The sequence below is a fragment of the Ochotona curzoniae genome, unplaced genomic scaffold (genome assembly GCF_017591425.1).
Source record: "Ochotona curzoniae isolate NIBS_2020 unplaced genomic scaffold, NIBS_Ocur_1.0 contig_2404, whole genome shotgun sequence".
NCBI lineage: Eukaryota > Metazoa > Chordata > Mammalia > Lagomorpha > Ochotonidae > Ochotona > Ochotona curzoniae.
In genome coordinates this window covers 10,505,004-10,520,565 of record NW_024465451.1, presented here as the reverse complement: position 1 = coordinate 10,520,565, position 15,562 = coordinate 10,505,004, and the positions used below count along the sequence as shown (strand labels likewise).

Genomic DNA, 15,562 nt, shown 5'->3' with positions numbered 1-15,562 from the left:
AGGGAAACATTAGTTTGAAGCAGAGAGGGCACATTCCAGGAAACAGGAGAGGACAGAACAATAGCAAAGGGGTATCTGGAGACTGACAGACACAGGAAAGCAATGGACACAATGTTGCAGTGTTGCAGTGACCCATACCCCAGCAGCATTTAGTGAGTGGCCATCTGAATTGCAGCTGCAGCTGGAACTCCACCAGCAAACATGTGGGAACAGACGACCGGGAGCTCCAGAGGTGAACCCAAAGAACCCACATCCTGCTGGTGTGTTTGATTTGACCAGGAGCAGAGACAAAGCAGTTGGTCCCAGACTGGCAGTGTAGCAACAGGGTGGATTTTACAACCCAGGCTACCCCTAGACCTGAATTGGGTGCCACTTTGTTTAAGGAGGCAAAGGCTATGGGGCCAGGACTGCACATACACTGAGCTAAGAGTGAACTCATTTCTGGCTCAGTGAACTGCAACAACATGGCAGCCCAAGTTCCAGCCAAGATAGGTCCAGGTAGCCCCATGACCTTACAGCCAGCAGATTAAGAACTCTTAAGTGGCACACCAGGCACTACAATGTGGAAAAGGCTTTAAGACGGCAGGGACGACAGTGAGCTGTGCATGCGCTGCATTGGGAGTGAACTCACGGAGCTCATTGCATTGCACTAGTCCCAAATGGAAAATAAAACCGAACTTGACATCATATGGATCAAAATAGGTCTGTGTGTCCCTCAGACCTAACACCCAACAGGTTTCTAGAAGTATACCATCAACAACAACCTAACCATATAAAACTCCTGGTATCTTCCTTAATCCTGGGACCTACTCCAACCAGAGGTGGGAGAAAGGTTGTAGAGAAAATGGTGCAGCCTTGGCATGGTATCACAGGACGTGAAGAGTAGTGAGCCAGGAGTTGGGACTACGGAGACCATGATAGAAATCTAACATAGGAACCCAGACCTGGAACTCACTGGAGGAAGTGGCACAACTGGCTGCAAACAGAGCCGTGTACCAACTACAATAAGTAAAATCGAACTGTAGACCTGTAGGTAACACAGCTTAGAAACCTGCCCCAAGGAGAAGATTCTGCAAACCAGAAGTACAATGACCAAGAGCAAAAGAAGATACAAAGGCACAATGAATATTACTGAAGACTCCCCTGCAAAGGAGCAAAACCCTTTGCCAAACTCAGAGTTCACTGAGGATGACATCGAGAAAATGAGCGATACCGAATTCAAAACACGTGTTATAAAGCTTCTGATCAACAACAAGAAGCATGTAAAGCATGCATCAAAGGAATTTAAGGAACATGTCACACTGGAAATGAATCAAATGAAAGCTGATCTATCAGAAATGAAGAATACAGTGCAGCAAATTAAATGTACAGTGGAGAGTCTCCAAAATAGAATGAAGCAAACAGATAAAAGAATCTCAGAATTGGAACATATTTCCTGTCACCAGGGAGAAACAAACAAAAAGCTGGAGGCAGAGCTGTGTCTAGCTAAAAAAAAGTATTCTAGAATTGAAAGACACTATTAAGAGGCCAAATATAAGAGTATTGGGAGTCCCAGAAGGTGCAGAAAGAGAAACTGATTAAAGGTATAGTCAGTGAAATAATAAGAGAAAATTTCCCTAATCTGGAGAAAGAATTGGGAAACAACATCCAGGAGTGGCACAGAACTCCAAAAAATGGTTGACCAAAAGTGATCTTCACCATGACACATGATCATCGAGCTCTCTTCAAGCGAACATAAGGAAAGTATCCTTAAATGTGCACGTGATTAAAACCAACTGACATATAAAGGAATGCCAGTTCAACTCACAGGAGACCTCTCACAGGAATCTCTACAGGCCAGAAGAGAATGGAGCGACATATTCTAGATTCTAAAAGCAAAAAATTGTCGGCCTAGGATAACATACCCAATAAATCTTTCTTTTGTCTTTGAAAATGAAATAAAATTCTTCCACAGTAAAGTTCAAAGAATACGCTTCTTCCAAACCTGCCCTACAAATGACAGAGAAGAGGAATAGCACCCACCAAAACCAAAGGCAAATGTGAAGAACATCCAGATAACAACAAAATACTGAATGAACAACCCATTGCTAAAATGACAGGACCCAATTACCACCCATTCATGTTACCTCTGAATGTAAATAATTTAAACTCATCAATCAAATGTCATAGATTAGTATACTGGTTTAAAAAAATCTATTTGTTTCCTACAGGAGACATATCCTACCAACAAAAATAGATGGAAATACCTCATGGATTTTGATTTTTTTTTTTTAGTTTCATCTCTTTCTTCTGATTAAATTCTTCAATGACTCATAGATCATACGGTAGCATCATTTTATTCAAGAAGGTTCTTAATTTTCTTTTTCATTTTTTCAGTAACAGATTAGTGATTCAGTAGCATGTTATTTAACTTTATGGAGTTATTTGTTTCTTTTTTCTTCCTGTCAGTGATTTTGTTTTGTGGCTTTTCATTTAAGGGAATATATAGTAACTATGTAATGGAGACTGTCATACATAGTAGCATGTTATTTCATGGCATTGTAAATTTCTATTTTTCTTCCTGTTTAAAAAAAAAATCTTTTTCTCACTCAGCATATTACATAAGAATGTAACTTTAAAGAATGTGTATTTGGGGGCCAGCATGTGACATAGCAAGCTAGTCTTCTAGCTATGGCACCACCATCCCATATTGGTGCTAGTTACAATCCCAGCTGCTCCATTTCCAGTCCTGCTTGCTGCTAATGACCTGGGAAAGCAGTGAAGGATGGTGCAAGCCTTTGAACCCTGCACCCATGTAGGAGAACCACAAGAAGCTCCTGGCTCCCAGCTTAAGACCAGCCTAGCTCTGGCTGCTGTGGCCCTTTGAGGTGTGAACCAGTGCATGGAAGATCCTTCTGTTTTCCACTCTTGCTCTATAACTGACTTTCAAGTAAAATAAATAAATCTTAAAGAAAAAAAATGTGTATTTTAAATTCATTGAGTATAATGCTCTATATGTATCCATTAGGTTGGCTCACTAGTTATTTCTGCTAATTGTGTTACTTAGATCTTTCCTGTATTTCTTGATGGTTTTCATCTTCTTGATCTATAAATTACTGAAAGGTATATGTTAAAATTACCAACCAATAATTGTAAACTTATCTGTCTCTCCTTTGGCTTCTTTAAACTAATATTTTGTAACTTTTGTCTTATTAAGTTTATAACATTTAAAGTTATTTTATCTTCCTTTTGAATTGATGATTTTATCTTAATGAAATTTGCTGTATAATATAGTTAAACTTCCTCCCTTTGAAACTACTTTGATATTGATAAAGTCACACAAATTTTCTTTTCATTACTATTTGCAGCATATATATATATATTTTCAGCTGTTTATTTTTATCTTCTGTGTCCTTATAGTTCAGTGATGATCTCCTCTAAGTAAATATAATTGGAGTTTTTTTAGACTAGTCTATTTGTTCATATTGTTTTACTAAATGCATCCATATTTATTTTAATCATTGGGGCTGACATTATGACCAGCTAAATAAGCCACCACCTATAGTGCCAGCATCTTATTAGAGCACCAGTTCAAGTGTTAGCTGCTCCATTTCTGATTCAGCTCCCTGCTGATGGCCTGGGAAGGCAACAAAAGGTAGCCCAAATTCTCATGCCTCGCCACACCTGCAGGAGAGCTGATTGGAGTTCAAGCTCCTGGACTCAGCCTGGCTCAGCCTTAGCTGTTGTGGCCATCTAAGGAGTCCACCAGTAGATGGAAGATCTTATCTTTCTCTCTCTTTGTATCTCTCAACCTCTCTTAATTCTGCTTTTCAAATAATAAAGTCTTTTTTAAAAATGTAAGAATCTTAAAATAGCTAAATATTTGGGTTTCAGTCTGCTCTTTCACATTTTGCTTTACTTTCTGTTTAAGCTCTTTGCATCTCTATTTCTCCTTTATTGCGTTTTTTTACTATTAATCAAATGTACTTTTTTTGCTTTGTTTTTCATTTTCATTTACTTGTTTTAATGACAGAGAGCAAAGCTCCCATCCCTGTTTTATATCTCACATGCCTGCAATAATTGGGACTGGCCCAGGCTAACACTGGAGCTGGGAGTTCAGTCCAGTTCTCCCATGTGGCTATCAGAAACCCAGTCACTTGAGCCATAATTTCTGCCTCCCAATATCTACACTTGCATAAAGCTGGAGTCAAGAGCCAGAACTGGACATCAGACCTGACATTCTTATGAAATGCAGGCATCTTAATCACTAGACTAACACTTACCCCCTTATGTGTGTTTTATTATTGAATTTCTCTCCTAGCTTTCCAATAATATGCTCATAATTCTGTAATTAATTGCTGTATGCAAATAGCATCCTAAATCTACACTGAATATTTTGTTTCCCAAATAATGGAAAAATCTTACTAAAGTTTGACTATTTACTCCCTACTTCCATCCTCTGTGCATATTTAATAACATTTAATAACATGTACAAGTCATTATTTTGTTGATGTTGTAAATAATGTTATTTTGTATCTACTTATACATTTACTCTCTCTTGTGCTCTTCTTTCCTTCCTGCAGTTCCGTGCTTCCATCTGGGATTACTTACTTTGGACTGAGGAATTTCCTCTTTATTTCCTGCTGGAAACAGGTCTGCTGGTGACAAATTCTCTCAGCTTTGATTTGCCTGGAAATGTCATTTCACCTTCATTTCTGAAGGAATCTTTTTTTTTTTTTTTTGCCCCCACTGGTGTAGAACTCAGTTTATTTCTTTTATCCCTTTAAGGATGTTATTCTGTTATTTCTGGCTTATGTAATCTTGTTTAAAACTCAACCTTCAGTCTTATTTTTGCTCCTGTGAGGGTAGTACCTATTTCTTCTTTGACTGCTTTTAAAAATATACCTTTGTCTTTCATCTCTTTCATTTCATTTACATTTTTTCCTATTTTCAGCAGTATGACAATGATGCCTTGGTATTATTTATTTGTATTTTTCACTGCTTTTTATTGCTCAGTTTCTAAACTACAAGGGTTGACATTTAATTGGCTTTGAGAAAATTGTATTTTGGATCTATTGATATGACTACATGTTTCTAATATGCTTTTCCGTATTTTCTCACTATGCTTTATTTCGGATGGTTTCTATCAGCTGCAATCTTTTTTTCTGCTAGATCTTATTTGCCCTTAACCTCATCCAGTGTGTCATTATTTCTAATATTGTAATTTTTATTTTTTAGATGTCCATGTGATTTATTTTGTAAATTTAAATTTCCTGTTGATATTTTTCTTTACATTTTTTTCAGTTCTCTCTACTTTCTTTAAGAATTAATTGCACTTATTTTAAAATCTACATATTTACTCTATTATTTGGTTGATATGTGAGTCTCCATCTATTGCCTTTATTTTCTCTTGATCATTGATCACATAATTTTGCCTGATTTTATTTGTTGTGCTGAACATTTAACATAAAGAACCTTGAGATTTCAGTTGATAGCTCCTATCTTTCTTGTAAGCTAATAGGATAAGGGCCTGATAACCTCTATCTAATTATAGATTGAGCTAGACCTGGTCTGGATTCTTTTGAAGTTCACTTCTGTTTCTTTTATATGGATCCTTTGGGGATCCTGACTGAGAACTTAACGGGACTCTGTCTCTTTAGTCCTCAGACACTGCAGGAGATTTCCCTGCCCTTGAAAGATTTGGTGTTTAGTTCTTTTCACCTCTAACCCCTTACAGTTTCAAAATATGATATACATCTTGAAGATAGGAACATGGGTTTAACATAAGCCATCTACTATCAGGCCTTTAATCTCCTAAAACTTCAAGATTATGAGAAATTCATTCTGCCTTTTAGAGCTCTCAGCTCAGCCAAGTAGCTCTAATGTTTGGGCCCAAAATTCAGCAAATGTCCTCTTTGTACAGGGCCCACCTCTAGTTCCCATCTATCACAGCAGCCTTCACTTTCCCCAAAGACAGCATCTCTTTATGGGCTGAGTATGTTCCTGAGTTCACTGGAAAATGTACTCAGGAAAGAAAACATCTAATCCTCATGAAAATAGTTATCTAATTTTGTTTGGTTGTGTATTGTCAACACTGCACCAACATAATCTGTCACATCCTACCTAGAAGTGTAAAAATTGTTGTCTTCTGCTTGGCCACTGACTTATTCACTGGTCCCCTTATTAACTAGTCTGGTCTAGCAGTCCTCACAGAGCAGAAAAGTCCTTTTCAGTACATCTTGTCATTCTTGTGTCAACTCTCTAGAGGTTTCCATTCATTTTCAGTCTATGAAGTCCTTTACAGTCTTACTGCTTCTCCATTTCTAGCCTAACTCCCGTTCTCCCCTTTGCTTACTAAATCCCAGCTATACTGACCTTCTTTTCATTCCTCAACCACACCAGTGTTTTCCCGTCACAGAATCTGCACTTATTTTATCTCTGCTTTTAAGGTTCTTTCCTTACATTTTCATAAGGTCCTGCCTTTACTTCATTTGTGAGCTCTGGATAAATATCACCTTTTCAAAGAAGACTTCCTTACAGTTCTACCTTCTTTCCTTGCATTGGTTTTGATCATTAACACATGCCATCACCTGACCTTATATTATATTTGTGTTTCTTTTTTGCCATCCCCACTAGGAGGTAAGCTCCGTAATAGTGTAAATCATGTCTGTTTTGTTCACTGTTCTATCCCCAGAATTTACAATACTGCATAACCCCTAGTAACTGCTCAAAAACTACTTATGAAGTAAATCACATATCTTTTACTTTGAAAAACTGTCAATTTTAGGAGAAGATAAGTTGGAGGAAAGTTGAGAAGTACTGTAGCATAGGTATCTACACAATGCTTTGGAAGTGAGGGGAGCGCACTAGATAAGTTTGGGCATGGTCAGAGAAATCCTCAGTAAGGAGGTGGCCCCAGATTGATTGTTGAAAATTGAGTGTTTGTATGTATGTACACACACACACACACACACACACGGTCAAAAATAATAGAGAATTCAACATATGATCACTAGAATATGAGGGTTGTTGATATGAAATGACATCAGAAATAATTAGAAAGCAAAGATGGACGAGTCACAAAATCCTTGGATATCAGAGTAAAGAATTTATTATTTACCTTAAAGGTAACAAGGAGCAAAGAGTTTTAAGGTAAGAAGAGGTGCTGTCTGACTTACATTTTTGTGCTTCACTGCTCCTCACTGCAATAATCGTGGCTAAAAGTTTGAAGTAGATTGATGTAGAAAATCTGTACCCTGTGCAATATGGAAGTTCATATTCCAAGTTGCCATTCAACCAAGTGAACCAAGTGAAGGTGTCATTTCCTCTTCTGAGCCTCAGACATCATCCTTAGCAGGAGAGGATTGTAGACTCCTAGGAGTTGCTCCAGCTCTGAGCCTGTGGTTATATTGTATGCTTCAGCTTTCACTTAGGTGTCAGTATTTCTCTAAAATACTTTAGGGGAGAAATTAGCAGAAATAATTTGCAATGTCTAATTCTAGCCAAAATTCTATTTTTATCTGTAATTTTCTGAACACAAGTCAAATTCTAGGAAGGTAGCTTCTTGGGACAAAACTACCTGAACAGGAGCAACAATTTTTTTTTTAAACAAACATACAAAAAACCTCTGGCAGGGATGGGAATGCGGGGGGGGGGGGGGGGGGGGGGGAAGAAAGGGAGTGATAGAATGAGTCTTTTTCTTTCAGTTGTGATTCCAAAGAATCCCTACCCTGCATCTGATGTGAACACTGAGAAGCCCAGCATCCACAGCAGCACCAAAATTGTCTTGGACCATCAATCAGGACAGAGGGGGCGTAAACCAGGAAAGAAGCGAGGCCGGACACCCAAGACCCTAATTCCCCATCTCATCTCTACCCCATCCAAGTCAGCTGAACCTTTGAAATTCCCAAAGAAGAGGGGTCCCAAACCTGGCAGTAAGGTAGGTAAAACACACACACACACACACTCACGGGTCTCCCAGGGATAAGGGGTTAGAAGTGGGTGATTCATCCGTATACATCTATCTTGGAAAGGAGCATATGTAGCCCAATTCTGTACTTGCATATGCTTTTACCAGGAATCTCATGGATGATCATCCCTATGTAGCTACTTATCCTGGAGTTGTTTATATTAGAGCTATCATAGTTAGATTAGGAAATAAATTTTGACTTTGAAAACTGCTCACTTCAAAGAAATTCTAATCTGATGTTTTACATAGATGGAAGGCCCTATTCCTTGTTGAACTAACCACAATGTATACCCAACATGTAGATAATAGCAGAAGAAATATATTACTCTTTCTCCTATTCCTTCTTTTAAAGAAAATTATTGAATGCCTACTAAGTGTCAGATGGCACTATTGTATAAGAATCAAGAAGATAAGCACAGTTAACATTATTTAGAGATTGAAATTATCTCCCTGAGGTAACATAGCTAGCAAGTGTTAAAGGATGCATTGATCGATCCTCAGCTGCTCTAGTTCCAAGATGCCTGGTGCCCTACCACATACTCATTCTACACATTTCTTGAGAAACATGATACTTATCTCCCGTGTTGGAAGAGGTTGTTGAGGGTTCACTGAGTAGTACTACTGAAAGCACTACTTCTTAGTCACAGCCAGTTTTTCATGAATATCTTCCCTAGGCTTCTCATTAGTTTCTCTAAAAGCCCATTTTAGTTTAGTACTACCTCTTCCACTTATTTCCTAACCATCAGGGGAGTTCCCTGAACACGCCTCTGAGCTACAGTTGCTAAGTGTCAGTGTGCAAATACCTGGTTCTCCTTCAACATTCCATCCCAGTCTCATAAGTTCTTCCTATGGTTGATTGGTTGGTTGATTTGTTTGTTAGCTCCAGGTATCTTCAGTCCCTATAGAACATATTTTTAAGATCAGAAACCTAGTCTTTCTCCTGCACTGCCTTGTATTCTAGTCTCTTGAGAGATATTAAGTATATGCAAGATGAGTAAGAAGGAGGGAGGGAGGATGGGTTGGTGGCTGGATGGATGAGTGGATGGAGAAATTTGGTGGTTGTATCAATCTCAATTGTCTCTTGGTTTTGGCTTTGAATTCTCAATATTACTTTCTAATCTTCCTGTGTAACATGTAATACTCCTGATCTGTGATCACTAATCCCTAACCCAGACCCTGGTTCATTTCTGTCTGTTATTGTAAGGAAAAGACTGAAAGCTTAAAGGGTGCCGAAGTAGAAGAAGCTTTTGATGATGTGGAAGCATTTTGAGGCTAGTCAAAAGAGGGAGAAAACTTATCTTGGTAGTCCCTAAAGACAGAACCAGACAGGCTTTTTGTTGACCTAAAAGGAACAGTTAACTAACCCAAAATGAAAGCAGTGGAGTCGATGTCACTAGAATAAGTTTATAAGGAACTCAGTGACTCTGAAGGAGGGGTATTTTCAGGGAAATTGAAGTATTAGATAAAAGGTTGGATCAAATTAATGAGCCTTCAAAATCCAAGACCTGTGATGCAACGATTGCCTCTACTCTGCTCCCTCAGGAAGTTGAATATAGTCTTCTTTGTTTTCCAGACTTCTTGAAAACAATCATTCTTATGCTATCCTATATTTTATCCCCTAATATTTGACTCCCTCCTTTTCCTTACTGTTCTTTTTCTTACCCCTGCAAATATATATATGCTTTCCAGTTTGTCCATGAGCTTTGGAATGGTCATAGGGCTACAACAAGGGCTTCAAAGCCAGACTTAGGTATAGAGCTCATCTCTATTTGTTACTGCCTGTGTGATTTGGGGAGCACTTCTTTGGTGAGACTCTGTGTCTTAACCTTCCTCACCTACATAATGGAGGTGAAATAATATATGAATAGATGGACCATGCACCAATGCACCTATTTAAAATAGAAATGCCTTTCATCTTTCTGCTTCCACAATATCGTGGCACCTAATTCACAGCCTTGCTTCCTTAGAAAGACTACAAATTCCTAAAAACTCCTTAAAGTTGATCTGGTATTTCCCCTTCCTCCCTGACTCACCACTTATTTGAATTTTCACTTTCGGTAGTATTAGACAGTATAAGCAGATGTCCATGTCCAGTGTTTTTTTTTTTTTAAACACTTCATGAAAGTTTCACAATTGCTTTCACAGGGAAGGCCATCAAATGAATGCCCACTGTCATTAACGTAGTCTCTTCAGGTAGTACACACCTAGAAGGCAGACAGACTTACAGAGCTTCCAGCAGTGGTCCTATGTGAGGCATTTAGTAAAGAAGATTTCTGGATCTCAGTGTGATTATTATGTTTTTCTTTCATTTAGAATGGCTTTTAGAGAAAGGTATGTCTTAGAAAGAACCTTCTGAGATCCTTTGCCACTATTGATTGCCCTGAAAAGCACAGAGAAGATACTTAGATTTGTTTCAGATAATCTATATTGCTTGACCCAATACTGTACACTTCATGAAAAACATGCTAGGAGCGGCCCTCTAGACTAATAGGGGACACCAATATATAAACATATAATGATGACACACTGACCAATATAACAAATACAGAGGTAGCATAAAAGAATAACTGGAGAAATACTAGGAATTTTTCCTAGATAAACAGAAATAATCTAAGAGGAAGAAGGCAGAGGAAAGCAATTTGTAAAGTAATAGGAAGTAAAGAGAAAAAAAGAAAATAATGTCAGAGTAGACTTAAGCTACAAAAGAAAAAAAAAAGCCCCTCTTTTTGCTTTTCTCTGTAAACTAATAAAGGATCGTGAAATTCTTGCAAAAATTTGGAATCAAGTGCAAGATACTGCATTTAACTCTGACTCCACAGAAGATCAGATCTTTATACACTGAATCAGAAATTCTTTCTAGACATATACTGTAGGTAATGCGCAACTTTGGGCCAAATGTCTTGAGAAAAACAAAAGTTAAACAATTCTATCCTCAAATACAATTTTGTTTCATGGGTAACTAAGTGCTAGAATTAAAGAAAGAAGAAGACAAGTTACCTGTCATGGGTAGCAAACTTTTACCCATCCATTTTGACAGAGAAAATCTCGGACTTGGCTGAACCCACCACCCAGCTCACCTACAACCAGCACCCCTGAACCGGATACCAGCACTGTACCCCAAGATGCTGCCACCATCCCCAGCTCAGCCATGCAGGCCCCCACAGGTAAGAGCAGAGGAAGAGATTAACTGAACAAAGTCCCTGGCGCCATTGTCTGCAATTTCTCTTGTCTTGGACTGATAACTAGCTTGTCCATTTTTAAACCTAGCTAAAATCTTTTAAAAATGCATTCTTTGACATTGGAAATAGTCTCAGAATTATTTCCATTCTGTGAAAACTGAGAAACGTAGGTAAGCATTCTATAAACTCAGAGGTGAGCAGTTGGAGTGTGTAATGCCAAAAGTTCCCTGACCCAAGTCAGAATAATAGTTATCATTCCCAGTTAGGAGGGCTTGCTTCATAGTGATCTGTCCCAATGTCTAAAATCCTAGCAGCATGCAGTAATACAACTGCTGCTATAATGCCTTTGATTTTTAAAAAGATTTGCTGTTTACTTCAAAGTCAGAGTAATAGAGGGCTTGGTGTGACAGAGAAAAAGAAATGAGACCTTTCATCTAGTAGCCCATATGTACATCTCTAATAATTGTTTAAAGTTATTTAGATATTAGTTAAAGTGATACATGCTTGGGGGAGGGGAACCCCAAAGCCTATTAAACTGTGTCATAAAATAAAGAATTAAAAAAAAAGTGATACACGCTCATAGTTTCAAGAAATTAAAGCATATAAGAAACTTACAACAAAAACAAAACCAGCGGACCCTGCCAGGTCGTGTCAGTTATTTCTTCCCAGAGGCAATCATTTTCAATTCAGCTGATTCAATCATTTTCAATTTTCTTTACCTCCTCATATCTAAATAACATATTTGTACACATATATTTTTGAAAAGCTATGGAAAGTTGAAGTTAAATGATAAATTTATTTTGCTTCCAAAAATGTGAAATCTTTACATAGTTCTCCCGTGCAATCGGTTTTTAGAAGACTCCTCATGTTGCTTTTTTTTTTACTTTCTTATTTTTTATTAAAAGATATTTTTATATTAACTGTACACTTTAGAACATGCTCCTTGCCCCTTGCCCACATATACACACCACCCAAATGAAATTCTGTGATATTATAATATTGCATAAATAAAAATCCAGTGTTTTGTTATAGCTAGCTAAGTACCATTCTTGGGGCTGGTATTGTAGGTTAGCAACTAAAGCTGTTGCCTGAAACACCAGAATCCCATGTGGGCATCATTCCATGTCTTTGATACTTTGCTTGTGATCCAGTTCCCTGGTAATGTGCCTAGGAAAAGAAGATGGCTTGAGTCCTTGAGCCCCTGCCACCCATGTAGGAGACCCATATGAAACTCCTGGTTACTGGCTTCATACTGGCCCAGTGCCGACCCTTACAGCCATCTGGAGAATGACCCAGCAGATGAAAGATACATACTTTCTCTCTCTCTCTCCCCACCCCTCATCTATCTATCCATCTTTCCCTGTTTCTTTGTAATGACTTGCAAATAAATGATTAAAAATCTTGTAGAATAGGTAAATAAATGCAATTCTCAATTGAGCCATATAATGTGCAATGATTACTTTTCCTTTGCAGCATTTTGATTTCAGAGGAAATATTTTATCTCTTTGTGATATATTCATTTTTCTTTATGAGCAGATTGTATATTTTGCCCATATCATACCTAGAAGAAACCTGCCCTGGAGCCTTCTGAGTGTCTTTGGGTTCTCTTCATCTGTTAGATTAGGTTCCCAGTTTACTCTTTCCCACACTTGCTTTCTCCTGTAAGTGTTTTAGGTTTTATATCTACAGTTCTATTTGCTTTGACATTTCTCCTTATCCCTAACATTCTGAAATTTTATTTTGCGTGTATGCGTGTATTTTCACCCACCATACTAGAAACTTTAACTTTTGAAACTTTTCCTAAATTTCTTCATCAGTGATTTTCTCTCATTCTTCCTTTTTTTTTTCTACTCCTTCTGACAAAGCTATTATTCAGCTGTTGAACCTCTTGAACTAGTCCTTTTGTCTTCATATCCCCCTTTGTCCTTATCCATGGTCTGTTTTGTTAAATAAAGTATTCGTTTATTTAACTTGAAAAGCAGAGAAAGAAAGGAAGATAAAACGACCGCCCATCAGCTGATTTCCTCCGTTCATGGCAGCATTTGGAGCTGGGCCCAGAGCAGTAGATTAATCCACATCTCCCATGTGGGTGGCAGAAGTTCAACAACCTGAGCCAGTGTCTGCTGCCTCTGAGGGTGTGGATCATAAGGAAACTGGAATTGGGAACTGATCCAGGACTCAAAGCCAGGCACTCCCATATAGGATGCCAGTGTCCCAAGTGCATTAAATGCCTGCCCTCTCTTTGTCTTTTCAACTTAATTCAAGCTTTTCTCAACTCCACCTTCTAACCTATAGTTTTGCATTCCTTCCATTTTATTTTTAAATTACATTATTCCAGTGGCATTTTCCAAAGCGTGCTTGGTAACAAATGCTTTGCATAAATTATGCTTTGAAAATTTAGACACACACATTTAGGAAGTATTTGGTACTCTATTTCCCCATGTTTGGAATTTTACATCTAATATTGAAAGCTCTTTTTGTTGTCCAGATTTTTTTAATAGACTTCATTTCTTATGGCAATTTCATGTTCACAAATTGAATGGGAGATACGAAGATTTACCATGTTTATATCCCTATTCATGCAGTCTTGCCATTCACCATTATCTCCCAGCTGAAGGCAATTCATTGCAATCAATGAATTTACATTGATTTATCATCATAACCCAAAGTCCACAGTATATGTTAGGGTTTTTCCCTGATCCTTCATTTGGGGAATTAAACCAACAGACGGAAGATCTCTCTCCTTATCTTCCCTCCTTCTCTATGTGACTCTGCTTTGCAGATAAAAAAAAAAAGTGATTGTACCAGTTTGTATTTCCAACAGCAATAAAGGGATTTATGTTGTTCCCCATTCTTATTAGTATTTAGTGTTGTCCATGTTCTAGATTTTGGCCATTTCAATAGATGGATAAAGGCATTTTATTTTTCTAGGTTTCTGTAATGATATATCACACTTGATTTACTTACCTCCTGTATATCTTTGGTGAGGTGTCTGCTAAGACTGTTGGTCCATTTTTCAATTGTATTCTTCAAATACAAAATTGAATATTTGAAAAAAAAATGTAGCAGTTGCTTTTGAAAGTCAGTTATAGAGGATGAAATGAATATTCTACTCACTGATTCATTCCCCAGATGCTACAATGGTCAGCACTGGACCAGGACAAAGCTAGGAGCCAGGAGGTTTATCCAGAGCTCCCACGTGGGTGTCAAGGGCTCAAATACTTGAGCCATTTTCCACTGCTTTTCCTAGGTCATCAGCAGGAAGCTGACCTGAAAGTAGAGCAGCTGGGATATAACCCAGCTCCCATGTGGGATACTGGCAAAGCCAGTGATAGCTTTACATGCTGCACCATAATGCCAGCCCCCTAATAGAGTTGAATTTTAAAATTCTCTGTATATTTTGGGTAATAACCCTTTATTAAATGTCTTTTAAAGAAAAAGAAAAAAATGTCTTTTAAAATATACTTCTCCCTGTGTATTTCCCTATCATTTTTTTAAGATTTATTTATTTTTTTTTATTAATAAATTTTATTTTGACATTCTTTACATAGTTAATTAGGGTAAGAAGGTTCAAGGGCTACAGGAAAGTGGATAATACTAATATGTTTTCCATATTGTTACCTTCATGTTTAAAAGGGGGGTATTAAGGGAGAAGGCCCACCCAATTTCCCACCCTCCCCAAGTCCCGGGTGTAGGGCATGCTCTGAGGTTCTTGCTCAAGTGGTTTTGATATTGCAACAGTTATGAATCGCTGTCAATCTTGCCGCTCCAAGCACTATGAGGTCTTTGAAACATCCACTGATTGACATAGTCCATCATAGCTTAGATGGTTGGTTGACCCGTTCTGTCTTCTCTCTTTTCTTTGCTATGGTTCTGAGTCCAGCATTTAGATTAGGAAGATCTCCAAAGAAACTTCTTGTATGTGCTAACAAGTACAGGGCCTGGCACCGTCCATCGCTCCAATCAGCTGGTGGTTGCAATTCCTGGGTTGGTTCTGTTTTCACTCCCGTCTTCCACTGGAGCCAATGGGTGTTGCAGTCCAGCCTGGTTCTGCCCAGCACATACTTGGCCCTCACATAAACCAGCGGGAGCTGTAGCCTAGGTTGGAGCGACCCACAATAACCCCAACCAGGCCCACCCCCTACCCTGATTTGCCAGTAAGTGTAGCAGTAATCCAGTCTGTCCCACATCCCATTCCACCCCAGCCGCTGTCTTAGTTTTATGTCCTCCCGTGGAAGTGGTAACCCAAGAGGGATGAGCCCACTATTTCCCTCCCAGGCCTCTCCCACTCCCAGATTCCAGTTGATGCTGCCCAAACAAACCTCGCCCACTTTAATTTTGTTTGCACCAGTAGGAATAATCCGCCCAGCCTGGCTTTTCCCTGATCTAGTCCACATGAGGCGCACAGGTGTGGTAGCTCTGCCTAGTCTGGTCT

At 38.5% G+C, this 15,562-nt stretch overlaps 1 protein-coding gene across 1 annotated transcript in view; it reads left to right on the top strand.

Moving 5' to 3' along the window:
- Positions 1-15,562, top strand: part of SCMH1 (Scm polycomb group protein homolog 1) — a 139,096-nt gene that overhangs the window by 90,034 nt on the left and 33,500 nt on the right. Inside the window, exons 8-9 of the mRNA XM_040974306.1 lie at positions 7,686-7,918; positions 10,986-11,112. Of these exons, the coding sequence (XP_040830240.1) occupies positions 7,686-7,918; positions 10,986-11,112 (360 nt within the window). The remainder of the gene's footprint in view (positions 1-7,685; positions 7,919-10,985; positions 11,113-15,562) is intronic.